Below are 27,417 nucleotides of genomic sequence, written 5' to 3' on the forward strand. Positions count from 1 at the left end.
TAGAAGCATGTATACATTTGTAATTGATAAAAGGAGCAATGTAATAAAAGTGTCCTTAACACAGTACTGATGCTGCTTTCTTTCTAATGGTAAGGTGCTTCAGTTTTCATTCTTCTGTTTTAATTGATGTATTATAACTCTTTTTATGTCTATGTATTTTTAATTCAGGTCACTCTATTTTCACTTCAGTAATAGCGAGAAGAGTTCCTTTGGTGGAGACTTCCTTGCACCAGATATCGAGGCTGATCAGTTCATAAAGAGTAATGGTGGCAGTATACATCTGATTAAGTGGTAAGTGAATATATGTTGATCATTTTGATTAGAAGAGGATGTTATGTACTAATGTTTTGTAATACATGTGAGAGTCATAGCCAGAATCAAGACAATCCACACATTAGAACAGGGTTTCTCAATCCTGTCCTGGGGCCCCGCTGTCTTCTGCTTTTCATTCCAACTGAGTTCTCAATTACTTAATCAAACCCTGAATTGAACTAATAATGTGCTTAATTAGACCTTTTTTAAAAATTGTGTCCTAAAAAGTTACCGATTTCAGGTTCCTTATAAAATTGTACAACTTAATCTCCTGATTGATACCTGTGGTGGCAGATGGCAGGTGAGAGCTGAAGCAGGGAGCTTACCTGTCGAGGGCTAGGTTCATTACCAAGTACACAGACAAGCAAAGTAAACTATTAAATATTGTTATTAAAGTCATTTATTTCAAACACTCAAATGTAAACTAACACTGAAATAAACTTCAGCTGAAGAAGATGCCAGTTGACAATTTTGTTTGTACCAACCACAAAAAATGCAAACAATTAGCACTGGGTAAAAGGATTTAAAGTCACTTTTCTAACCTGTGTCTTGGCCCCCCACATTTTCTACCCAAATCCTGTCTATGTAGATAGATAGATAGACAGATAGATATAGATAGATAGATATTTTCATTATTTTAATTTAGTGTCAACTTCACTTGGACGGGATGCAACGAAAATGACCACAAAAGGCGCATCATTCCTGCATTTGGAATGTGCTTTGGTTCACGTTCACATAACTGCAGCCATTTAAGGTCCTCCTTGAAAATCTTCTGCAGGGCATCCTTGTTGAAACCAGGTGTAGGCACAGCCGTGTTAGTTTGGGGTCGACCGAACCTCTTCTATTGACGCCTCCTTGTTTTGCTTCACAATATAACCCCACCAGAAACATACTGTGAATACGAGAATTAAAAATAAAACAAACTGGTTAATATTCATGGTAGTTTGCCTTTCTTTGATTCAACATAAATCCTTGTACAACAGGTGCTGCAAGAGACATGAAATGTAGTATTATTATTATTATTATTATTATTATTATTATTATTATTATTATTATAGCTCTTGAAACAATGTCTTACATTGTACCTGCACATTCAATATTTAGTTCATATCTTCCCACCTTGACTTGGTTTAAAAAAAAAAAAAAAAAAAATTGGGTGGTTTAATACGGGTTTGATTTGACTGGGGGAATGGAGGGTGTTCCCTGGCTCTGCTTGTTTTATCCCAGGCTCTGCACTTTCCATTTTCATCTGAAGTTTATTTATGTATTTGTGCTATGTAAGTTCATTTGTTTTTTGGTTCCTAAAAGTTAAAGAAAGGGTGGAAAGAGGGTTTTTTTGTGAACTGGCAGGGAAATGGGTAAACTGTGTATGGTGAAAATTACTGTAAGATTTTTACAGATAAGTCTAAAAATACAGATAATGGTAGGGTTGGAGCAGCTTATTACATTCCAGAAATTGAAGCAGGACATTGTGTACATATTAGATAACGTGTCTATCATGACGGCTGAACTAATAGGGATTATTTTGGCATTACAATGGATTATAGAGGTTAAGGTAGAGAGGGCAGTATTTTTTCAGATTCGTTACCAGGGCTACAGGCAATTAAGAATGAAGGTAAAGGTGATAGAAGGGATTTTGTACAGGAAGTAACATATCTAATGTGTGTATTTAGGATTGTATGTGTTTTTTTGTGTGGATTCCAGCACATATAGAAATAGAGGGGAATGAAAGGGCAGATGGGTTAGCAAAAATGGCAGTGAAGAAAGTGAATGTGGGTATGGATGTTCATTATGGGTTAAGGAAATATTATAAAATAATAGAAAAACTTATAGTGGATGAAAGGCAGAATATGTGAAATAGGGAAAAAAGGGCGTAAATGATATAAATCACAAAGTAAGGTCAGTTTGCGGGAAGGATGGTATGGAGGGAATATACAGGAGTAAGTTAACCTAATAAGGCTGTTTATAGGACATTCAACTTTAAATGAACATTTATATAGAATTAGAGTGCATAAGAATGGGTTATGTATGAGATGTGGGGTTATAGAAACTTTGGAACACCTGCTGGTTGAATGTGCTAGATATAGGAAAGTGAGATTAGAGGTAGGGGGAGAGTTGAGGGCTTTGAATATTCAGAATCATTTTTTTAGGGATGGTATAGGGGATAGTAATGGAATAGATAGGGGTTTCTCCATACACTCAACAGAATGATTGGTTACGAATGTAACCCTGGTTCCCTGAAAGAGAAGATGAACGCCAAAACAATACTTTGGGGATATGCCTGCTTGTCAGGTATTTACTGAGCATTTTATATCAAAGCTGCTGATAGGCCCCTCTGTGAAGTGATGTCCTTGGTCCCGCCTCCCGAGGTAATAAACAGTCACTGCACGGAGTCTTCAGTCTCTTTTGCATTGAACCCGTGAATGCGAGTGATGTGACTTTGCAAGGTTGGCGGTCATCTTCTCTTTCAGGGAACCAGGGTTACATCTGTAACCCATCGTTCCCTTTCAATTCAAAGATGACCGCCAAAACAATACTTTTGGGAAAGTATACTGAAGCCGTCGCGAGGGAGACTGAGCGGACAGCATATGAGGGACAGCTCGCTACCGCCTTCTAGTGTTGGTGGTGTGAGCGTGCAACCTCAAGGACCCTAGTGCCTATTGAAGGCATAGAGGGATCTACGACATTAAGTCAGTAGAACCAGGTAAATGTATGCGGAGTAGCCCAGCTAGCCGCAGTACAAATATCAGTCAACGAGGCACCTCTGAAGATGGCCCATGACGTAGCCACACCTCTGGTAGAGTGAGAGGCCACCCTCCCAGGTGGGGGTAGGCTGGCTTAGTACACGCAGTCGAAACCGTGTCCACAATCCAATGGGACAGTCGCTGCTTAGAGAGGGCTTGACCTCAGGTCCTTTCACCATGACAGACAAAGAGCTGGTCAGACTGACACAGCGCTCTCGTCCTATCCACATAACCTTTCAATGCCCGGACCGGGCAGAGGGAATTCAATCTCATATCCGCCTCTAGCAGATCTTGCAGAAACTGTAAATTAACAGCTATAAGGCAATACAAGGGAACATGGGCTCTGGCCATGCACCAATTTTGAAAATACAACGCTCTTGTGGGAGAAGCCCTAGCGTTCTGCAGTGTACTGACTACTGCGTCTGAGAGCTCTAAGGCTGACAGACGGTCCCGTTCAGGGGCCAGACCCACAGTTGGAGTCTGGGTGCCAGAGGGTGCCTTTCGTCTGACTGAGGAGATCCATGCGCAGCCTGATCTCACATGCTGCTGATATTGTACCAATGGTTTAGTCAGATCATAGTGCAATGTGCTCTTATCTAGTATTTCCTGATATTCCAAATAAAGCCACAAGATGGCGCCTCAACTCCACTTTACTGCAAAATGAATCTTTTCGTACCTCATTCCAAGTTAAACTTGACGAATTTTTCCGGGAAAGGGTCCAAAATACGGGAAGCTCCCGGTGAACACGGGAGAGTTGACAGGTCTGCATCAATCTTACCAGTCCTAGCTGTGGCAGCACTAGCCTTACCAGTCCCAGCAGTAGCAGCAACAGTCTTACCAGTCCCAGCATTGGCAACACCAGTCTTACCAGTCCCAGTATTAGCAGCACCAGCCTTACCAGTATGACGTCATCCAAAGTGAAAAGAGTTAGTGACGTATATTGCTTTGCAGTTTAGATTAATAGTCTCCAGGCTTTATAAGATGATAACTTTCACCTTCGTAACATAATCAGGATATGCAGGGTTTTATTTAGACAATAATTAGATTTCAAAAAAGCAACAAAAATGGTTAAAACAAGAGTACAGCAACGATCTCAAAATGGCAGTGATACAACTAAACGGAAAAGGAGAAACTACCAGAAAAATAGCAGAAATACTCACTCTACCGAAAAGCACTGTGTGGGCTATTATTGACAAACACAGGAGAACAGGCACTACTGCAACTAGCTCCAGGTCTGCAAAATCTGGAAGAAGAATTGTCGAGCCTGTCAAAATCCTCAGATTACTGCAAAAGATTTGACATAAGAATTGACAGAAGATGGTCAAGAAATTCACTAGTGAACAATTCAACAATACCTTAACAAGATGAATGTCCATGGATGAAAACCAAGATGCAAAGTTTAAGAAGTTAATCATGCCCAGTGTTAAACATGGTGGAGGTTGTGTGATGGTATGGGCTTATTTGTCTTCCCCAGGCACTGGTGACTTTTGTATTGCAGAAGGATCAATAAATGCTGCAAAATATCAAGACATTTTACACTCTCATTTGTTACCCAGTGCTAGAAGGCATATTGGATGGAAGTTTGTATTCCAGCAGGATAATGACCCTAAGCATTCTGCAAAGTCTACAAAGGAATTTCAAATAAAAAAGGAAGATTTCAGTTATGGACTGGCCATCTCAGTCCCCAAACCTGAATCCCATCAAGATGTTGTGGACTGACATGAAGGAAACCAAAGTCGATTGCAGAACTCAAAGCTGTATGTGTTGAGGACTGGGCAGAAATATCTCTGGAAAGATGCCAGGACCTGGTTTCAAAATACAAAAAAAGACTGCAAGCTGTAAATAAAGCAAAGGGTGGGCACACAAAATACGAATGAAAGGGTGCCCAAATAATTTTGTCAAAGTATGAAATTATTAATTTTTTTTTATTGTTTTTTTTTTTTATTGTTTTTTATTTTTTTATTATTAGTTATTTTTCATTGTATGCATGTTATGCAATACTTTGTTGTTTTATTATAAAGCTGAATCTCTACTTTTATTTATATCTTTCAATAGAACAATTAGAAATTATAGAAACCACTTTCTTTGTGGCTTTTCTCATTTTTTTAAACTGTCCAAATACTTTTGTAAACCTTTATCAATTCTTTAGGACATTTTTTTTTTCTTAGGAGATTTAGCATGTGGACTACATTACAGGAAGTAATGCCAGGAAGAAGCAGGTTTATCATTTTTATATTTTAGGTATTTTATGAAGAGAAGGTTGTTTCAGAATAAAAGACAGCAATTAATTTGATCTCCCCAGAGCTGGCACAACGATAGACTTGCTGTACTTTGATCTCTCATGCTATCCTTTTTATTGTAGAAATCCATCTCACCCTAGTTGTGCAACTACAGGTACCTACCTATACGCATATCTTATTGGAGATAAGGCTGACACATAGTGTTGTTTGTTAGCAACACTGGGCGTTGCACAGTTAAGGTTACAAAAATCAAGGTCTGACTATTGTGTTAAACCCAAAGTGCAGGGTATTGAACAGTTAGTTAATATGGGGCTGCTAAGTTCTAAAGAAAAGAAAATCAAACATGCACGTATTTTGATGATGGGCCTCGATGCGGCAGGTAAATCCACCTTTCTCTACATGCTGAAATTTAAAGAATCTGTTGCTACAGTTCCGACAATTGGATTTAACGTGGAAATGATTGAAACGGACGAGAAGTTTACTCTGACATTGTGGGATGTTGGAGGGCAGCAGGAAATGAGGACATATTGGAAACATTACTATGAGAACACCGAGGGATTGGTGTTTGTGGTGGACAGCGCCGATACAGCGCGACTAGAGGAATCCAAGAAGGAACTTAATCATATCCTTAAAAATGATCACCTGAAGAAAGTTCCAGTCGTCCTGTTGGCCAACAAGCAGGATCTTCCAGGTGCCTTGAGCGCTACAGAAATCACAAAGAAGTTCCATCTAAAGAAGCTGTTTTGTGACCGAGACTGGTATGTGCAGCCCTGTTGTGCTAAAACTGGAGTTGGTCTCGAAGAAGGGTTAAGAAGATTAGCGTTGTTTGTCAAGTCATGCATGCAGTCAAAAAAAGAATCTGTAATTGCTTTGTAAGAGACAGTAAATCTACAGACACGTACAGTATGGAGATGTACAAATAAAAAACTCCAGTAACTGATTGGAATCTTGAACTGAAACAAGACTGTGTAGGGAACTTAAATCAATAAAGCTTATGATGTCTTAATACATCCCAAATCTGAGAGTGGAAATGTAGAGTGAAGTATGGCCTACAGATCTGTCAGAAGAAGAAAATAATCTCTAGAACAAAAAAGTACAAAACACTGATCATAGTGCTACCTCGTTGTTTTACTGTGATGCTTGTAACGGAATATATTTTACAGTTAAATATTATAGGAATTGCCATATTTATAATTATATTCAATATTGGGTGTGCTATTTGTATAAGTGGCACAGTTTAAAAAAAAAAAAGAAAGTATAGCCTATTCACAAAAATGTACTTGCAATGAACTGTTTTTTTCCCCTGCAATGTTGCTCTATTTTATTTATTAAAAACAAAAACTTGTTATGCTCTTGTTTTAGCTCTCAATAACAATGAATATTAAAAATAGATTACTGTATTATTTTTTAATAACTTTTTTAAATTGAATTCTCTGTTGTTAAAAATGTGTATACTGACACCATATGAAGCAGGACATAGGAAAATAGTGTAATGTGAACCCTAATATAGAATATACTAACAGTTGTTGAGAGAGTAATGGATCATGGTAAATGCATACTGGTAGTTATCATCATTAGTCTGAGGCTTTTCTCATTGAACCTCATGTGTTTGTCTTACTTTGTAACAGTAATAAATAGTCATTGGCCTTTGCTGAGCACCCAGCAAATATATATATATATATATATATATATATATATATATATATATATATATATATATATATATATATATATATAATCCCAGACAAACAGATTAATTTAGAAGTGTAGACAACAAATAGTTGACTTTAGAACTTTACAGTAATGTGTTTTTTTTTTTTAAATGGACGTATTTTTTGATTGGGCCATATTAACCAGTTCCTTACCCAGCAAACCCCATAGCTCTAACCAGCATACACCAGTGCTGGTCATTGAAGGAATTTCCATCAGGGATACCTCAGTGCTTCATGAACATTCATGATGTAACCTCTGTATATTAAGGGCGATGAGTTAGACATGATTTGAATAGCCAGTCAGAGAGGTAAAGACAAGTTTAGAAAACAATGATAAAAGCCTTGATTAGATCACAGTGGTCCTGAATATCAAAGCTTTTCCGACCATCGGCGAGGGCTTTTGTGACGGTGTTTTAACTGTCCGGCTGTTTTTTGTGTTCAGAGCAAAAATCAAATATGGCCAGGAGGGATGAGAACAGTCGCAAACCCCCAATTCCAACGCTATGAAGAATGAATATAAACCAATAAATAAACAAATGTCTATATATTTATTTATTTATGTATTTATTTATTTGTTTTTCATTTTGGCTTGAAGTATCTGCCATAACCGGGTGCATGAAACACAGTTTAATTACCCTAATTTAGAACATACATTTAAACAATTAGGCTACATTAAAATGAGCTCTCTATAATATAACTGCTTGTTTTCTCTCTGTCCTGGCGTACTTGCTTTATTATTCTGTTCTATTAAATATATAATCTCTTGTTTCTCCATATCACCTGAAACACGCCCACGTCTGTTTTGTTTTTCTCCACCTTTACTAATTTACAATCCCACCTGTCCATTGACTGAAATCGAGAAATGACCTAAAACTATCATTTGTGTCATTAACATATAGGTTTCTCATTTAAATACTGAATAGTTATTCCGCCACCCTTATGTAAATTGCACCCATTCCACCTGTCGGAAAACAGCAGAAAAGTGTTTCATTCTATGATGGAAACAATCGTTCGGGATAAGAGTCGGGTTTAAAACAGGCAGAAACTGAGTTTACCGACCAGTACTACATACTATCGTGTACTTACTGCTGTTGATATACTGCAAGGTCGTCAACTTCTTTGTCATGTGACCATACAAAGACTGGCTGCGAGCAGCCAGCTCCCTCCCTGGTTAGTTTAGGTAAAGGACTGGGAGTAGCGGGGTTACGCTCTGTGAAGCTGCACTGTGACAGCGCTATCTGGGTGTCGGTTTATTATTTGCATTGTATTTCTTATTTAAAGAGCGCAGCCGTCCTGAACTGCCGTCTTCCGCATCTAATATATATATGGGCAGCAGTGTAGAGTAGTGGTTAGGGCTCTGGACTTGATCAGAGGGTCGTGGGTTCAATCCCTGGTGGGGGACATTGCTGCTGTACCCTTGAGCAAGGTACTTTACCTAGATTGCTCCAGTAAAAACCCAACTGTATAAATGGGTAATTGTATGTAAAAATAATAAGGCGGCTGTGTGGTTCAGTGGTTAAAGAAAAGGGGATTTTTGTTTTTTTCTTTGTCGAAAGGTTAAAATGCTTCCCTGTGGCTTTGAAGCTTTTTGCTAAAAGACATACTGTATGTAATCAATTTTCTTCTGGTTATGAACTGAAAAGTCATCCCCAAAGTGGCAACAAAACCATTAGCATTTAAAGGAAGGTTCTTAATTTAGCATTGTAATTATATAATTGAATAGACATTTGTTACAGTATAGCGTGGGAATTGAAGTATCTCAGTTTAAATTGCTTTCAATCTGTTGCAATCAGGAGGCTGTGTGGTCCAGTGGTTAAAGAAAAGGGCTTGTAACCAGGAGGTCCCCGGTTCAAATCCCACCTCAGCCACTGACTCATTGTGTGACCCTGAGCAAGTCACTTAACCGCCTTGTGCTCCGTCTTTCGGGTCAGACGTAGTTGTAAGTGACTCTGCAGCTGATGCATAGTTCACACACCCTAGTCTCTGTAAGTCGCCTTGGCTAAAGGCGTCTCCTAAATAAACAATTAATAATAAAAATAATGTAATTGTATGTAAAAATAATTGTAACAATTAAGAAATAAATAATAATAATCTGCTGGCCAACATTGACCGCAACGCTACCTTACCACATGCATAACCAGGCTACTTTCTGTTACAACCTGTGTATCTATAAGCAGGTATTACTTTACAGTATGTGCTGTTGTAAAAAAAATAGCATACACCTTCCATTGTTAATTTTATGATTACCTGAAGACTGTTCCCCGCCTAAAACAGCGTGACTGGGTTTGGCATGAAAGCATGTTGTTTTAGAAAAGTGTTCAAGTTACTGTTTCGTTCCATAAATTAATTTGACAATACAGGCATTGTTTCAAGGGCTTTTGACCAAAATAACGACAAGGCTTATTAAACAACAGAATATTGAAGTTTCACCAGTTCATTATGGACACTGCCTTGAAATGAGAATATTCATGAAGTAGAATCAATAGTACTTGGTAGAACACTCCCAAAGATGTTTGGCACTCCTTTGCAGTGTTACCAGATCTCACGAGAAAAAAAAAAAAGCGGCACTGGCAGTGCCACTGCCTTTCAAAACAATCCCAACCGATTTCAGAGGGGAAGGGAGTGGGGGGTGTTTATACAAATTCCATATGGTGTTCTAATGACGTACATATACATTAACTCGACAATCACCAAAACCACTGCTACAACCATTTTTAAGTGTTACAAAATAAACTCGCGCCAAAATATTAAACCGACTCTCAATAAAACAAGCCCAAGTTTATTACAAGCGGACTTGGCAACTGTGCTCCTTTGCCTTCAGGTGTTTTATGAATAAAGGCTATGAAGTGGATACAGCACACCCTAGTGCCAGGATGACCAAATTTATGGTAATTGACGACCAATCAGAGAAAAGAACTGCTTCCCTCCCTTCCTTCCCCACCAGAGTGAGGCTGGGCCTCTACCGGCATTCCCAGGGTTCTCTGCGAGCAAACCAGCAAAAAAGAGTCGGCTAACAGAAGATTAAAAAAAAAAAAAAAAACGAGAGATTCTTTACAATATATATATATATATATATATAAATAAATAAATAATTAAATAAAATATCTTATATATATATATTGAAACATGGCTGACAACGAGAAACTGGACAATCAGCGGCTGAAGAATTTCAAGAATAAGGGCCGCGATCTGGAGGTAATATTTGGGCTTTCTCGTTGTTTTGTTGTTTCAGGTTCCGCTGTGACGTCTTTAGTAATTTCAGGATCTAGAAGTTTGCACCCATCCCAAGCCAGGCCCTGGCTCCTTGTGAGTGAACGGGCCTAACTCGGATTGAGTAATCGTAAAAGATATAATATACAGTTATTTGATGTAATAAGTTACAGACAGGACTGCGATCTTTCATTTTCTGTTAAGTTTTAAACCATGTTGCCTTGTTTGATAGCCAGATAAGAACTAAGATGGGAAATGCCGTTGTACAACGATTAGTGCTGGCAGATTGGTCACCAGTAAAGTATTTAATTCCCGCTAAATACGGGGGAAAAACCCCCCTTGCCGATTACGTATTTTAACTGTATATCAAAATGGAAGCCAGTCGTAAATAAAGAGTTTTATAATATCAACACAAACAAATAGCAGTAAGTGGCAGTACTCTTTTTAAAAGTACCAGTTTAATAGTCATCTTTTCAGTTGGGTGATGTTTTTTAAAGCATTAAAATAACATGGCAGGTAGAATTTTGTATTTATGCAATTGGGCCACTTCCATCAATATTATTACAAGGGGTATGAAATGCAATTGCTGCATTCATCTACGCACTACCGAGAAGACTCAACACGTTTTTTTGTGTTGGGGATGGGAGTGAATATTTATGCTCCAGGGCCCATGTACCGTACCACAGCCGCACAATGCAATTAAAAGGGGTTCTGTGCTACACCAGCAGGCGTTCAGTATAGTAACAGCACACAATACTTGAACCTCTGTGTGTGTGTGTGATTTATATATATATATATATATATATATATATATATATATATATATATATATATATATATATATATTATAAACAATGTTATTTACACTTTTGATACACTGTATACATGTTTCTTTATTTGTCTGTTCAGCAGTTCAGCATTCCATAAAGTGAACATAAAAAAAAAAAAGATGAATAACAAATGAATAAAACTCAACACTTTCCTCACCAGTTTATCAATATCAAATAAGGGTCCCATCATTATGTTTTGTAGGCCGCCTTTTTGTAACTCCTTGCGAAGACTGTTTGTTTTTTGAGGAATAACAAAGGTTTTAAGACCCTTGTCTTCTGGACTACGTAATATATAATCGAGAGTGTTGTAGGATTTACTTTGTAATCTTGTTCAAATGATACATCTAAAAACCTTTCCATTGTTTTAGCAAAAACCAATGATTAGATTACTTGTAAAGAACACAATGAACCCAGTGCTTGGTAGGTACTAAAGCACTGCAGGTTCTTATTATTGAGATGTTCAAGATACTTGAATTGTCTTCTGACAATGGGACTTAAGGTTGATGTGCCTGTGTCACAGTCAGATCCCAGTTTTAAAAGTAAGCAAACCAACCATATTCCTTGATTTGTAGGTTTTTAGAAGTTATCAGGTTGGATCAGCAGTTAATAGATTATTTTAGAAATACACTTTTGTAATGGAGTGAATACAAAGTGTGGAAGGCCCTGGCTGTATACATGAAAAGGGCTTGGTTTAAATTCCACAAGCATATGAAAGCTTTCTAACTGGCATTCCCTTCCTCTTACATTAGTCACTGAATGCGTCATTGCTTTCTTTCGAGTTGTCTTTGAGCTGCACTCTTGCTGTGAGTTGTGTACAGATGTGGTATGGAAGTAATATTGGACATAGAGCTACAAAGGTATAACCTGTTTACATTTTCCTTCCACCAGACCAGGCTAGGTAAACTGATGCCGGTTTGCTTTGTGATGGCCATTTGACTGACTCCTCACCCATCTCTGCACCCGGTAGCTTTTGTGGTTATTATTTAGAATGATTATCAGGTGGTGTTAATTTGTCTGATTTTTCCAAGATCGTTCATGTGTAGAACAAGACACCTTTACTTATTTTATTCGAAAGCATTTCCCTTGTGTGGCATCTATTTTTTTTACTCTTGGTATCTGTTCAGTAACTATGTAGTCTAGATTGAAATAAATCTAGACTAGTTAGTTCTTTAGATATTTTCCTGAACAAACTTTCCACTACATCTAGTATATTTCACAACTAATTAAGGTATTTATAATATTTCCAGCAATCTGCTAATACCAGTGATCCAATGTTTACCAGACTCATTTTGTACCATGAGTGGCATTTATTCTGATTTATGCAGTTTAGACTAACTTTCATTTTACAGAGAAACTTGACATGGACAGCTTATATGTCAATGTTCAAAAGGGTTCATGGTGTCCTTTTCTTTTGGTTTTAAGACTATGAGAAGACAGCGGAATGAAGTTGTCGTGGAACTTCGAAAGGTAAGGATCACCGAGTTATGTTTTAGATATTTTACTTTCCTGTTCTCTGTAGTGTGGGAGAACATGAATCCCTACTAGCATTGATGCAGTGTCTCCAGAAACATGTAATATGCTTTATACACTCTAAATGTATGAAAGATTAATACAATTTGCACTTTTGTAATACTAATCACTGTCTGTATACAGATTCTAGATTGCAACCAGTTTTCCCCCTCATTTCTTTTGTAGAAATGTTTATTTTCAGGATGACTAGGGTTAAACTAGATTTTGTTTGTGCTGTTTAAAGCTATATGTGGATAGTTGAGTAATGTCTTACTGTATGTAGTCCAGTGGATACTGAAATGTATTATGTTTGACGCATAGGCCAAGTTACTAGAAAATGTCTGTTGGATAATGGAAATGGCAAAATATAAAGTTTCTGAATCTGAAAATGTTTTCAATTGTGTTTTACAGAACAAAAGAGATGAACATCTATTAAAAAGAAGAAATGTCCCGAATGAAGATATTTGCGAAGACTCTGATGTTGATGGTGATTTCAGAGTGGTAAGAGATGTTTTTTAAAAGAGAGCCTAGTTTGTCTTGTAAGTCAAATAAGAATTGTTTTCTGTTCTTTAGAAAGGTAACAATCTGATGCTTTAAATACCAGTGTTTCGATATAAGTTAATTTGCTTTCTTTTGTGTTTCAGCAAAATACTTCATTAGAAGCAATAGTACAAGTAAGTTTGTTTTCTGAATTGTTTGTCTAATCTGATTTTTATTATGAATATACTATTTAATGCAGGCAGGAGTCTTAACTTGATTTTAATATTTGCTTTCGCTCTAGAATGCTACCAGTGACAACCAGGGTGTTCAGTTAAGTGCGGTGCAGGCTGCAAGGTGAGCATATATTACAATAGATGGAGGGTTTTTTTTAACATTGAGGAAGTAACAGCTACTTGTACATCCTTTGCTACATTGAATACTTCACTCTCTAAAGAATAAAGGTGTAAATTGTGATTGAGCCTTGTAATGCTTCATTTAAAACTGACATTTGTGTCTGATGGACTCTGAAATTGTAGATGCACAGAAAATTCAATAGTTTTACATACACAATATACCCCAAACTGTAATTTGAATTTTGTATGTCCTTGTTGTACCTTGGTTTTTTTATATTTATTTTAAGTTTAGGTAACTTGGTTTTGTGTCCTTTTGTTTCATTTTGCAGAAAGCTGTTATCAAGTGACCGTAATCCTCCAATTGATGATTTGATCAAATCTGGCATTTTGCCTATTTTGGTTCATTGTCTGGACAGAGATGATAAGTAAGTGTGTTCAATATGACAATTATTATTTTTTTAAAACTGCCGGGAATCAGCTGATGGTATTTCAGGTTGAAATGCATCTACAATCATTTTACTGTAGTATCCTGAGGATCAATATTTATTGTAAAGTAGAATTTTTTAGGACTTTGCAAAGGTGCTCCTAAAATCTTCTGGATTTTTTTTCCTTCTCTCTCTCTCTAATACAGAATATTTGGTTATGTAATAGCATAATCATTAACCATATTTAGTAGGGAAATGTATTTGTTAGAAACTTCCTCATTGAAGCACTACATAACTGAAAGTACAGAAACAAAAGCTTATGTTTTTCAGATTAACTGTACAATTCATTATCCTTAAACTGAACATGATTCCTTGTTTTTACAGCCCTTCATTACAATTTGAAGCAGCCTGGGCTTTGACAAACATTGCCTCCGGAACCTCTGAACAGACGCAAGCAGTAGTTCAGTCGAGTATGTATATCTGTATCTTAAGGTACCATTTGGGGTTGGTAGGCCTGTTTTCATTGGATAGTAACATTATTTACGTGCTTGATTGGTCATAGTATTAAATGTTGTATTTTATGTTGATTTTGAGCTGCGTGTTTGTTTTCAGGTATACTGCATTGGGGCCATTCTATGAAAGTGGTACTTATACACTGATAAGTCATTGATACCAGACTAATGGCATGCCCAAGTGTTTTGTGGTGATTCTAATAGTCATCAAGAGTCTTGAGCTTGACTGTAGTCTGATATTGATGACTTATCCAGTGTAATCAACATTTTCATTTAATGTCCCCATCTGTATTATAAATGAATACCAGGTGTCATCTTGTTCAGTGTAGGTAAGAGATCTGTGAAGCTGAGCGGTTCGGACCACTCAAACTGTGCCACATAACAGCAGTTATATGTTGAGACACCATGCAATTATAATAACCTATAATACAGCTTTAAAATGCAAGTATACATTTTTAAAACTTTACAAATGTGCTGTAGTGTTCAATGTAAGGGTTGACAACTGTACAGATCTGATTTAAAATGGACAAATCAGTACTCGGATGACTACTCCACAAGCTTTTTAGGAACGTTCAGCAATGGTATAAAATAAATACATTTACTTAGTCAACGTTTATACCATTTCCACACACTTCCATGTCATGCCAGATTTTTCAGAATGTATTTCTTACAACATACTGATCCTAAAGCATTGTACTCATTACTTTTCTTCTAGATGCTGTTCCACTCTTCTTAAGATTACTGCATTCCCCTCATCAAAATGTTTGTGAACAGGCAGTGTGGGCCCTGGGAAACATCATTGGTGTGTGTTATTTCTCCCTATAATATCCTTGTAACTTAGTTCTGCATGGACTGAATAGTAGTATTTGCTAAAATTGAGCTTGAACTATCTTGTATGTCTCTTGGAATATTTGCTCATTTTCCTCCCTCCCTTTCAAGGTGATGGACCTCAGTGCAGAGATTATGTCATCGGCCTTGGAGTAGTGAAACCACTACTTTCATTCATCAGCCCATCTATCCCCATCACTTTCCTACGAAATGTGACTTGGGTAATGGTTAATCTGTGCCGTCACAAGGATCCTCCGCCACCAATGGAAACCATTCAGGAGGTAAAGAATTGGCTGGTTTTAGACTTTTAAATGTATTTAAATCCCGCTTTTTTATGTAATCTATTTATTTCTCTTGCAGATTCTTCCAGCACTATGCGTCCTGATTCACCACACAGATGTAAATGTAAGTAATAGAATTGTCTTGCTTTTTAGCCAGTTTGAGTGTATAGACTTGAGGCCAATTTGAAATGGAGAGGCAGAAAACTAGGGGTGGGTTAGAGTACTCAAAATAATTATAATTACTTGAGCACTCATTCATTACTCAAGTACTCGAAAAAAATTAAATAATCTCTTCATGATTGCAAGTTCAATATATTGTAGTGACCCGGGCAGTTCGGGTTGGCAGACTTTTGTTTCATCTGGTCCTGCGCATTCACATTATCTGTATTGTTCTCGGGTGGGACCATACCACTAGTTTCGGTAATGTGGGGGTGTGTGAGCCGCTGTTGGGGCGTCTCGATGTTGGGTCATCGAGACGCCCTTGCTGTCGTCCCCCCCCCCCCCCCCACCATGAGAGTAGTGGTCCGCTCTCTTCTCTGTGTGAGGGGACTGATAGAGCCAAAGCCTGTGTGTGTGGAATACAGCGAACAAGAAAGTGAGCAAGTTTTTAGGATAGAGACAGGAGGAAGGATTTAATGCTTTTGTGGTGTGGCCTGACCAAAACACGGACCCTGTTTAATTAAGTAGTTTTGTTAGCGCCTGAATCCCATCTCCTGCTTTGAACTTCAAGACCAGGGGTCGTTACAAAATTTTATTCACATATACCACCTTGACACAAGCCACGGAAGTCATTTAGACGGGTTGAGGTTTTCAGATTTTAAATTACTCTGTGTCTGAAAGTTATGTGAATGTCCGTTTATGACTTTTCCTAAATAAATACCCTAACGGCGTTTGAAAGGCAGGATCACGAAAATAAGGAGGTTATAAGCCCACCTAGCAACAGATGTAATTTTGACTGACTAATACATGTTTTTATTTTGAATATAACCTACAATATTCTTTTATATGGAGATAGATAGACAGATAGAGCTAGCCACAGTGCTTCAGCAGAAACATTTTGATCAGAAAACTGCAAAGCTGCAGGCTGCAGCAGCTCAACCTGGATTCTGTGCTGCACAGAGTGACACACACAAGAGCTAACATGTTACTTTCGTTTTAAATTAAAAACTACTTCAGTTTTGTATGTACAGATACCTGCTTACACACTAATTTCTTTTTAAAATGCTTATTTTATTATATTTCATTTTTTGAATTAGTGCTTTATGTGGTAAGTTAGAAAATAAACCCTTTTTATGTTTAATTTTTCATTTAAATAAGCCGTTTCAGCTGTGCAGATGTTTGATGTGCTTGAGTAAAACTATTGAGTTGTGTCAGATAGTTTGTCTTTCATTTTAATATCGATGTTTAAAATGTACCGTCAATGACTGCCAGCGCCGGGTTTAGGTATGAGTATAACCACAGTGGTTCTTGTGTTAACGTGGTCATTTTTTGTGGCGCATATGTAGAATAATATTATTTTATTATTATTATTTATTATTTATTTCTTAGCAGGCGCCCTTATCCAGGGCGACTTACAATTGTTACGAGATATCACATTATACATTATTTCACATTATACAGATATCACATTATTTTTACATACAATTACCCATTTATACAGTTGGGTTTTTACTGGAGCAATCTAGGTAAAGTACCTTGCTCAAGGGTACAACAGCAGTGTCCCCCACTGGGGATTCCAGAGCCCTAACCACTACTCCACACTGCTGCCCCCTATTGGCATTAGGTTTGAGTACTACAGCACTAAATTACTTGAAATTCCCACCCCTACAGAAAACCATGCTGTTAAGCACATGCAGTAAAATTGTATATATATAGAAAAGTATTTTATGTAAAGATTTGGGGAAATCATGTTGGTTGGCCTTATTTTATAGTAGTAGTAGAGTTTTGCAGCTCCTGGCAATGCAGTAAATTGGTTCATATGCTAGAAGTACAGGGTAATCTTACAAGTTATTTCTTTTTCTTTTAGATTTTGGTGGACACAGTCTGGGCTTTGTCCTACCTGACGGATGCTGGCAATGAACAGATTCAGATGGTTATAGATTCAGGAATAGTGCCACATTTGGTGCCTCTCCTCAGCCATCAAGAAGTCAAAGTCCAGGTATGTACTAATTAGATTCCTGTTTTAACCAATTCATTCACAAGAGGAAATGCAGGAATCAGGGTTTCCCCTGGGTTCTAGATTTTTGTAGTCACTAGTGACTAATACTTTCTAAAAACATTAGACACTCCAGATATTCAGTAGTCACTACTGGCGCACAGCTCAAGTTTTCAAGGGTGTTATGAGTCCTGTTTTTATTTTATACCTTAAATCACTGTATTGACCAAAACAATTATTTAATTAAACCATTTTAATAATGCTCTACAGTTTAAATAAATTGGTAATTTACAGATGTAAAGTTTTAGAACATTAAAACTCAAGAACCAGATTTATTTGCCCTGAAAAGCTACACAGACACAGAATGCATTATGAATTACTTATACCATGTATGTCTTTTTACAATAAAAAGAAAAAAAAGTGTTAGAATATTATATACAAACCATGGAAACAGAGTTTTGCAATGAGGCTGAAACTTTGCTGCTTGTTTTCTTTTTCTATTATCTGACGCATGTGAGCTTTGTTCTTTTTTTTCTGGTGTTCCGAATCCAAGTCTTCATCTTCTACAACTTGTTGTTCTGTTTGTTCTATTTCACTCTTGCTGAAAAAACGAGTGGATTTTCTTCTGCGACATTTTACAGTATTGGCTAACAGTTTTGTTTTTTAATTCGCGCGCACAAGTTTACCGCAATCATGTATTTATATTGATGATAGTTATAGAAAAGAACGCAAAGAAAAGTTCACTATCCACGCATCTCTACAGCTGACCTCAATACGAAAACATATTACTGGCATTTTTAAGTTATTGGAGACTAAAACGTACAGTACTGATGCTAATTAAAAAAGAATAATAAAACGCTTACCTTACCGAGAGAGCTTCAGTCGCAAGACATTTTGGTGTTTTTAATCTTTGACAGTATTTCGTCTTGATCGCCCTTTGCTAGTAATGTACTAGTATTGAGCAAACAATCCATATTTTTTCACTGAATTGAAAGCTAAAAACTTTTACTACTCTCACACCAGACATAACGGCATGTCAAACTAGACCGCATGACAATACAGCAGTTACTGACTGGCCATACATTCTGTATTTTGAAATGAACCAATAATACTTAAGTTACAATAAACTTTAATAGGGTCATTGAAACAAATAAATATCGACTTGCAGGCATGAATGCACACAGGAAATAAAATGAGTTAAAGACTAGGCGTTTAGTTTTTTAAAATGTCTTTTTTTTTGTATCCCAGACAGACCGCAGTAACCGCCCAACTGTTTATATTACATTTAAACAACAGGGCTTATTTAAAATGTACATATTTAATATGTAAGTTAGCCATGTGTGCACTGAACGCTCTGTCACAGCACATCAGTCTGGTGTTAGCGATTAAACGTCGATTACATGACAAAAGTTTGCAATAGATTGGCAAGTGGTACTAAATAAAATGCGTTGTCTGCCATTTCAGAATTTTTCTCGAGTACCCCCAGGGGTACGTATACCCCAGTTTGAAAACTGCTAGAAGAAACCACATTACCAACAGATACAGTTTAATAGTAGTAGTATTTAAATGCCATTGTCCTGACTGGTAAATTCTTCCAGCTTCCCCTTTTATTTTGACAATTTCCATATAAAAAATGGCATTTTTATCTTGACATTTTTCATTCTTAGCCCCCAAGTAAATATTTTGGACAGTTTTCAAAGCAATTATTGCTTTATTTTTACAACACACGTTGGTGTTGTTGATAATATGATAAACGCGTATATCTGCTTCAGATTAAGCGATGGCCCATGTTACACAGAATACTACAAATAAAATGTCAAATATACACTATGTATTCCGTTGGTTTTGTGGATTTGCTATGTTTTTAACTTATTTTAATACTGCACATAATGATATGGTTTTGAAAATGCTACTTACCAAAACCATGCTGCACGTGAACTGTATTACATAATAATTTCCTTTATTCTGATTCCAGTGGTGTTTTCTCAATGCAAGATGTATTATATACAGTGCTGTATAAAATCACATACACTGTATATATATAATTTTATCATGCTCGTTATAGGCCTACTGGCGAAATGGTCAAGAGACAGTTGGTGCTTAACACATACGGAATAATTTTGGCCCTGAATTTTAGCATTTTTGGTCATAGAAAAGACACATTTCACATATTTTATAACGTTACCGTAGGCTATTTTTTTTCTTAGTTAATGATGCGTTTTCGTTTCACAAATCTTCTGCACACAGTATTTTTAAATACAACTATAATAACCTATATTTCAACAGTCACTGCAGAAGCTGATTACTTATTCTTCCAGAAGTAATGGTCGGGTGTAACAGGGATACAAGGTTATATTTGCGCAATATGAAACTGAGGCGCTGAATGGCTGACTGCATTTACATCATCTACCACGGGATGAGAACGTTGCAGAGTCAATGAATCGATGAGGCCGAGACGCTGATCTGATCAGCAGCAGTGACTCTATGGTTTAGCGATCCCTTCTTTTGAAGAAAGAGACGTTGTGTGTGACTTTAACAAAAGGGATTTTTTTTTTTATAGTACAAACAGAAACGATCGTCACTAGTGACGATTGCACTTTTTTTTTTTGTCGTCACTTTCAAAAAAACATTCGCAAATTACGAGAGTGACGAGCGACAGCGAAACCCCTGGCAGGAATGGATTACTTGTTGGAGAAAGTTTTGTGGCCAGGCAGCCCTTGTTTTGTTTGGTAGTTAAAGCTACCAAACAAAACAAAAAAGCAACATGTTCTTTACCTGGTCCTTAGCTTTGCTTCACTATTTGTCACTCTTAAGTTAACAATCCTAGCTTGTTCATGCATGCCAGCCCCTGCTAGATATCTTATCTTTAGAGAAGTATGAAACGAAACGTAACTCTCTTTGCATTGGATAATTATGCAATATAGCCTGACTGGGTGTGTGTCCTTGTGGGCTATCGCCACACCTTGTTGTAACCAACGAATAAGTGGCGATATCCCACCGCGAAACATCTTAAGGAAGCTTAACACTTTTTGTTTGTTTTTGTTTCAGACAGCAGCTCTCAGAGCGGTGGGGAATATCGTGACTGGTACAGATGAGCAGACACAGGTGGTTCTTAACTGTGATGCTCTCTCCCACTTCCCAGCTCTTCTCACACATCTTAAAGAGAAGATCAATAAGGTAAGCAGCAAGAAAGTGAACTCTACAGATTGGCCTAGATTAATTGATAACTGTTCTCAAACATTACATTTTGTTTTAAATACTGTTCATTCACATTAAACTTTTTTTTTTAATACAAATATATTAATAGTTGGAAGTGATAAAATAGAGATCAGTTTGGTGCCAGCATGTGTGTTGTGGATGAAGCATTTATAAATTTTGTATTTGATTTTTGTGTTCATGTGTAAAATACTACTTGCTGTAATAAACATTAAGAATAGTGTTCTGGTGGGATGGGACAGGTGAATGAGTGAGTGTATGTGTGATTCAGATAGGCTGGGGGAAAAAGGGGGGCACTGAAGATTGAGTATCTCTGCTGATTTTGGAGTGCATCTGAGGCCAGTCGTGGAATCTAGGTGCTTTCACTTTTTGGCTGATGATTGGAGCCTCGCAGCAGCTCCTGCAATCTCTAACAACTGCATTTTTGCAATGTTCCTGCAATCTGATCCAACATGCTTAAAAGTACCTATTTATCATCAAGGTAGTTTAGAAACATGCAGCTATTGCCCAGATTTTAAGTACAATATATTGTAAATGCATACTATCCTCATCAATCCTGCAGGAGGCGGTATGGTTCTTGTCAAACATCACTGCAGGAAATCAGCAGCAAGTTCAAGCTGTCATTGATGCTAACCTCGTTCCAATGATCATACATCTTTTGGACAAGGTAAGGTTTTTATTATGGTTTAAACATAGTTGAACTGAAAAGCAGTGTACCATGGAAGCGAAATAGTTTATACATTTTGTTAGTGTTGCTTCACCAGGTCTTTGTTTTTGGTCAACATGCATTCATTCTGCTCATTAACTTTCATTTTTAGTAGCATTGCATCTAACAGTAAGATATCTTCATATTTTCTTATTCAAGGGTGATTTTGGTACTCAGAAGGAAGCTGCGTGGGCTATAAGTAACCTTACTATCAGTGGAAGAAAGGATCAGGTAAATACAAATATGCACCTTTTTTAATGTTTTTAACTACAGTAGTTTGATTCCATTTGGCCTGTCATGTATAGTACTGAAGAGATTTAGAATTTCATTAGGGTACTTGCCCAAATTTAATTTAAATGAGTGCATCTAATGCGATACAGGAAACTAGTACAAATTCTGGCATGTACAACAGTTCTAAGATTTTTAGATTAACATTTTAATTTGTTTCCACTAGGTGGCGTACCTTATCCAGCAGAATGTTATTCCACCGTTTTGCAACCTGCTTATAGTGAAGGATGCACAGGTCGTACAAGTGGTCTTGGATGGGCTCAGCAATATTTTGAAAATGGCAGATGAGGAGGCAGAGGCAATTGCTAACCTGATTGAAGAATGTGGAGGTATTTAGCTTATTTAGTTTTGTGCAGCAAGTTTATTCATGGATTACTGAATTCAATTTTTTGAACTTGCTGATTTCATTTATAATGGAAAATGTAAGATTTCTAATTCCCAGGCTGGTGACTTCTGTATGTAATAAAAATGCTGGGTTACTTTTTCATTTGAGTAACTTTGATCCAATTTATATATATATATATATATATATATATATATATATATATATATATATATAAAAAAAATTTTTTGTTTTATTAAATAAAACAAATATATGTACACAAAGTTTAAATGATTAAATATATATTCTTTTATCCCAGGTTTGGAGAAGATTGAACAGTTGCAAAATCATGAAAATGAGGACATCTATAAACTGGCATATGAAATTATTGATCAGTTCTTCTCATCTGATGATGTAAGTATAGTACTGTCAATAGGCTCCAAAAGGCAAAAAATATATATATTTGAGGTCGGCACGGGTAGAAAATCCGGAACCGGGTACACGCAAGGAAATACCTGCTTTCTCAGGTCTTTTGGGCAATAATCAGAAAAATATATATATATTAATGTAAAATGCATGATACAAATGTAAGTACTATATAGTACACATACATGTGTACTATGTAGTATTTAAATATGCATTGTGAGAGACAATACTAGCACTTAATGTGCTCCACAAATATTTAACCCAAAACAAAAAGGTCAGTGTTACTTAAGTGTATGAGTAATGTTGTTTTCTCACGATTCAGTCTTTCTGGGTTACACAGGTCACAATAATTTATTTTTAAATAAAGGCTACTTATTTGATATTTTTGGTAAGAAGGTATATCTGCAAAATAATTGTAGATAAAGCATTCCGTATTGGAAGTCACATCGTTGTATTAGTATTATTATTATTATTATTATTATTATTATTATTAATGGGTCACAGAGTTCTCACTGACATAAACCCGTATTGGAAGTCACATGGTTTATTATTGTTAACCCTGTGCGGTCCTATGTCGGACCTGGTCCGACATTGCAATTTTCCCTTTCCGGTCCAATGTCGGACCCTGTCCGACATCATCAAAAAGACGAAAAAAACAGGTCTCTAGTCACTTTTTCTCCAGGAAAAAGCCGAGAAAACAACCATTCAATGGCCGAGTGAGACTGATAGGAGCCGAGAGAAATCGAAAAAAAAGGGGCGTATCTCATGAATACAGATAGCCCCGACACCACATAGATACACAAGATAGCTGCTTCTGCATCCAGCATTCAAAGAATATCACAGACATTTGCAGAGTTTTTTGTAGATGTTATAGTAATAAAATAATGACTTGGATTGCATTATTGAGGAGTTTGGTGATAAAACGAGTGATCAGGAGATGATTTATTGGTATGCACTATTATGTAGAGGTATGTGAATAATACAGCAAACAAGGGGTGGAGCGGGGCTGGAGATGCAGTGCTGAGTGTCCTGTTGATATGCAGTGCCTTTAAAACCTGTTTTACTGTGGGGGTGGGGGGGGGGGAATACTTTTAAACAGCGCGTCCAAAATAAACTGCACGTGTAAAAATAAATTGGACCTGACGCGCCAGAGATGCACTGAATAAATGGACTGCTAAGGGTTAATGGATCAGAGTTCTCACTGACATAAACCCAACAGGATGTTATGTTTTCTTTACAATTCAGTTCCTGAGAAGAATAGTTGCCGCAGTTGTTATTATTGAGGTGTACTTTGCCGCTGTGTGTTATTGTTTTCTGTAAAACCTTGATATCCTGTCAGTTAAGAAAAGGCTTACTGCAAAGCTTGTTTTAACATTGTCTTTATTACCCTGGCCAGAGACCCACACTTACAACTGGATTGTTATATTTTCTACATTCTTTAAAAATCAAATTTAATGATCAATACCTGGGTAGCAAAAGGTGACCCTGGTCGGGTAATTTAAAACCTGATGGGTACCTGTGCCTATTTGAGATAGAGATAGAGATATTAAAATCTCACACACACACACACTGGGGAGTTCAGTAGCAATATAAATTGATAAAATGCTTAAGAGTATTGTTGGTTTCAATTTTCTCCATCCTGTAAAGAATTGTTATACAACACTGTTTTGATATCTTGATGTGTTTTATTATTGAACTTGTCTCTAACTCCCTCGCTCGCTCCCTCCCCTCCCAACCATTTGTAGTCCCTGCAATTTCTGTTTTTTCTTTTTCAGATTGATGAAGATCCCAGCTTGGTTCCAGAGGCAATCCAGGGTGGAACCTTCGGTTTCAACTCATCGGCTAACGTACCAACAGAAGGGTTCCAGTTCTAGAAAGTTACCCGAAGCGGAGTTGACTACATGATGCAGCCCTGTAAAATGAAATTTGATCCATTGTGCTTGGCTCATGGGAACCACTGCTGCATTAAAACGGAGAGAAAATGTGTGGATTTCATTTGGCGTCTGAGAAAAGCCCAAATGAAGTTGTGTTGGCGAGTGGGTGCGAGTGAGAGTGAGTGGCAAAATGTTGCAAAATCTACACTGAATGCTTTGAGGATGTTTCAAGAAACTGCAAGTTATTGAAAGTCAACGGCAAAGAAGGATCTGAAAAAAAGAAATAAATTCGAAAATTGGACAAAAGTACCATATCATAGCTTGTGGACTTGTAGTCAAAAAAGCTGGAAATTTGGTCAACTTTTGTCAGTCCAGAGAGCCAGAACCAAGGCCTTGCTATGAAGCACTGTGTGAATGGATCTATGTATGAATGTCTGGACTCAATGCTCTGGAGCCAGGGCTCTTCGTTCGCGAAGCAGGCTCACAAGTCCAGGAGTGTAGCGTGTGTACGAGAGTATGGGTGTGATGTTGTATGTGAACGCATGCAAAACTTGATTCGCCTGTGAGGGGCACATTTAATAAATCCCAGAAGGTAAAAAAATAAAAATAAACAGAAAAACATTCATTTTATGTTATATATAAATTTACACTGGACAAAAAAAATTGACTGGTTGGGCAGCAGTGCATTGTATGATATACATTCAACAGATTTGTTTGACTCTTGCATCCAGTGTGTTTTTTTTTTTATTTTTAAGACTTTTTTTTTTTTTCTTTACAGCTTTTATTTTAGATGCTTGTATAAAACAGAAAACTATAGGAAGGCTCCCCTGTGTATTTGTACCACATATTGGTTTGATGCTGTGAATCTTTCCATATCATCACCTATTAAAAATCACTTAACTTATTTGTGTAAATTAGCTTCCTGCATGAATAAGGGTAGAGTTTTCCTCGAAGCCAAAGTAACTGCTTGGCAGTGAAGATTTGCCATAACAATATGCTTCAACATTAAAAGATACCGGTAGTAATAAACTGGGCATTTTACTTGTGACATGAAGAGTAACCTTTGCATATACTAAACTACAGCATAGTTTATTTTAGAAAAGTTTTGGTAGACTGTCTATACGGTGTAATTAATCTTTTAGAATACTGTGCTGTTTAAATGTTACAAAAAAATTCTGACTTAATTTCTAAATTTAAGATATGGACATTTCTAAACAATTTGCACATGTACTGCTAAATAAGGACTGATTTGAAAAGGACTGTGTAGATGTTATAAATCAATTGTTTCAACACTTTTTACAAAATGCATAATATTTTTGTTTTTATTTTATTTTATTTTGTTTAGATAGACAGCCATGAACAATCTATCTTGAGCCACTTTAGGGGAGTTTTGTATTTAAGACTTGCACACAAACATGCAAGTGTAATTTTTTTCTCTGGTCTTTTTTAGCAATTGGAAATATTTGCCTCTGTTTTTTAGGTATCCTTATACTAAATTAAGTGACTAAAGGTGAAGTCAAGCCTGTTCTCTTTAAGGTGGCTCATTGTAGGAAATGTTGTGCCTTCCCCCTTGAGCACAAGCGATGATGCATGAACAAGTTTGCTGTATTTAAGTTCATCAGAGGTTAACTTGTGCCAATTTGTGTAAAGTAACTTCAGAAAACTAGAATGGATTACATTTCGTGGTCATAACCTTTTGTTGAACTCTTATTTTTTTTGCAGCATTCCTTGCCAGCAAAGATGTGGTTTCAAAAATTAAAGCAAGAGATAAACCTGTTATCATAATACTAGGCTACAGGCTATGTTGTCTGAGAAAAATAAAGATTGAAACCCATATGTGCGGTCTGATCATTTCTAAACAAGTAAAGGTTAATAAATCCTGAGGTTCCGTAATAAATATTGGGATATGTGATCTTGTTGGAGCAATCTACAAATAAATCAAATTTCTGGATTGGGTGTGACTAACATGGGCATTGGCACTCAGACATGTCTGACCCATTGTATTTGGGCAATTGCTGCATTCCAGTTGCAGATTTGTGGTTTGTATACCAAACTACCCTATATGTGACGAGTTCCTTTTGCTAGGGCTGTATAAACGGAATTGATCCGATTTGAATTGAGGTCAAATTATAGTAAACTGAAGATGCATATTTATTATGATAGTATTGCTGGTAATCCAAACGCCCGTTCAAGCTGGTACCAGTTCTTTGATTCATATGCAGTATATTGATGTCGTAGTACTGTGCGTACTTAGCATTGACCTTGACAATAAGTGGAGATTAGGTAAGAATGGGGTTAATATTTTGTTTTCAAATTTCCTTCATACTTTAAAGTTCATAGCGTCACATGACCTAAAGAAATTCGAGGGGTAACCTGATACTCTATTTAGTAATCTAACCCTAGATATTGTTTAAGAAGATTACATTTTTTTTTTCATTGTTAAAGGTTGATTATGCAATTTAACAAGGACGGACGGCTTTGTTCTTTAAATTGCTTTCATAGGAATGTACTAAATTTAAATTGCTAAGTAGGCTACTGCCAAATTGGAAATGTATGTCCTGATCGAGTTTAGTCATGTGCTCAGATAAAAAAGTTGAATAGTTTTGTTTGGTTTTTTTGTAATACAGTATGTTCAGTTGGCATTTCAAGAGTGCGTGTGCATTTGTTTGTTTTGTTTTAATGAAGATAATAGTTACTGATTGATATTGCGGACAAGAGTTGGGTAGTTCACATTGGTCACAATCAAAACAAAAACAAATGTTTCTGCATGGCACTTGGAATTTAATAACTTCATTAAATTTAGCCGAGTCAAAACACACGTTTTTTTTTTGCTCGCATGTTTTTCCAATCTGTCATGACTGTCGACTTAAAAGTTCCAAGAAGTATTCTCTGATTGGTAGAATATAGTGCTACATGAGTACGCATGCGTTTAGGGATTGTTGAAAAAGCACGTTACTCGTTGCTGGTTTGTGTCTGGGTTATACGCACTGCGAT

The 27,417-nt window shown here is 36.8% G+C and overlaps 2 protein-coding genes and 1 non-coding gene across 4 annotated transcripts; all 3 read left to right on the forward strand.

Moving 5' to 3' along the window:
- The first annotated feature begins 190 nt into the window (after positions 1–190).
- LOC117423398 (importin subunit alpha-3-like) lies at positions 191–26,257 on the forward strand. 2 transcript variants are annotated; one of them, XM_058990340.1, is made up of 17 exons: positions 191–291; positions 12,471–12,515; positions 12,969–13,058; positions 13,202–13,231; positions 13,339–13,391; positions 13,720–13,815; positions 14,200–14,285; positions 15,043–15,129; positions 15,267–15,436; positions 15,516–15,560; positions 17,463–17,594; positions 20,640–20,768; positions 21,370–21,474; positions 21,673–21,744; positions 21,968–22,130; positions 22,443–22,537; positions 24,325–26,257. In XM_058990340.1, exons 2-17 carry the CDS (start codon positions 12,474–12,476, stop codon positions 24,421–24,423), a joined length of 1,494 nt encoding a protein of 497 aa, XP_058846323.1. In that variant the 5' UTR covers positions 191–291; positions 12,471–12,473; the 3' UTR covers positions 24,424–26,257. The 2 variants fall into 2 exon arrangements, with proteins under 2 accessions (XP_058846323.1, XP_033894979.1); XM_034039088.3 differs by lacking the exon at positions 191–291 and adding an exon at positions 9,944–10,203.
- arl14 (ADP-ribosylation factor-like 14) lies at positions 5,553–6,790 on the forward strand. The gene has a single exon (XM_058990341.1). The coding sequence runs from the start codon at positions 5,603–5,605 to the stop codon at positions 6,170–6,172; it is 570 nt and encodes a 189-aa protein (XP_058846324.1). The 5' UTR covers positions 5,553–5,602; the 3' UTR covers positions 6,173–6,790.
- On the forward strand, positions 20,946–21,258 carry LOC117423801 (small Cajal body-specific RNA 7). The gene has a single exon (XR_004547834.1). It is a non-coding gene; the product is annotated as a small Cajal body-specific RNA 7 (non-coding RNA).
- Positions 26,258–27,417: the final 1,160 nt, after the last annotated feature.

Source organism: Acipenser ruthenus, chromosome 17, assembly GCF_902713425.1.
Source record: "Acipenser ruthenus chromosome 17, fAciRut3.2 maternal haplotype, whole genome shotgun sequence".
Classification (NCBI taxonomy): domain Eukaryota; kingdom Metazoa; phylum Chordata; class Actinopteri; order Acipenseriformes; family Acipenseridae; genus Acipenser; species Acipenser ruthenus.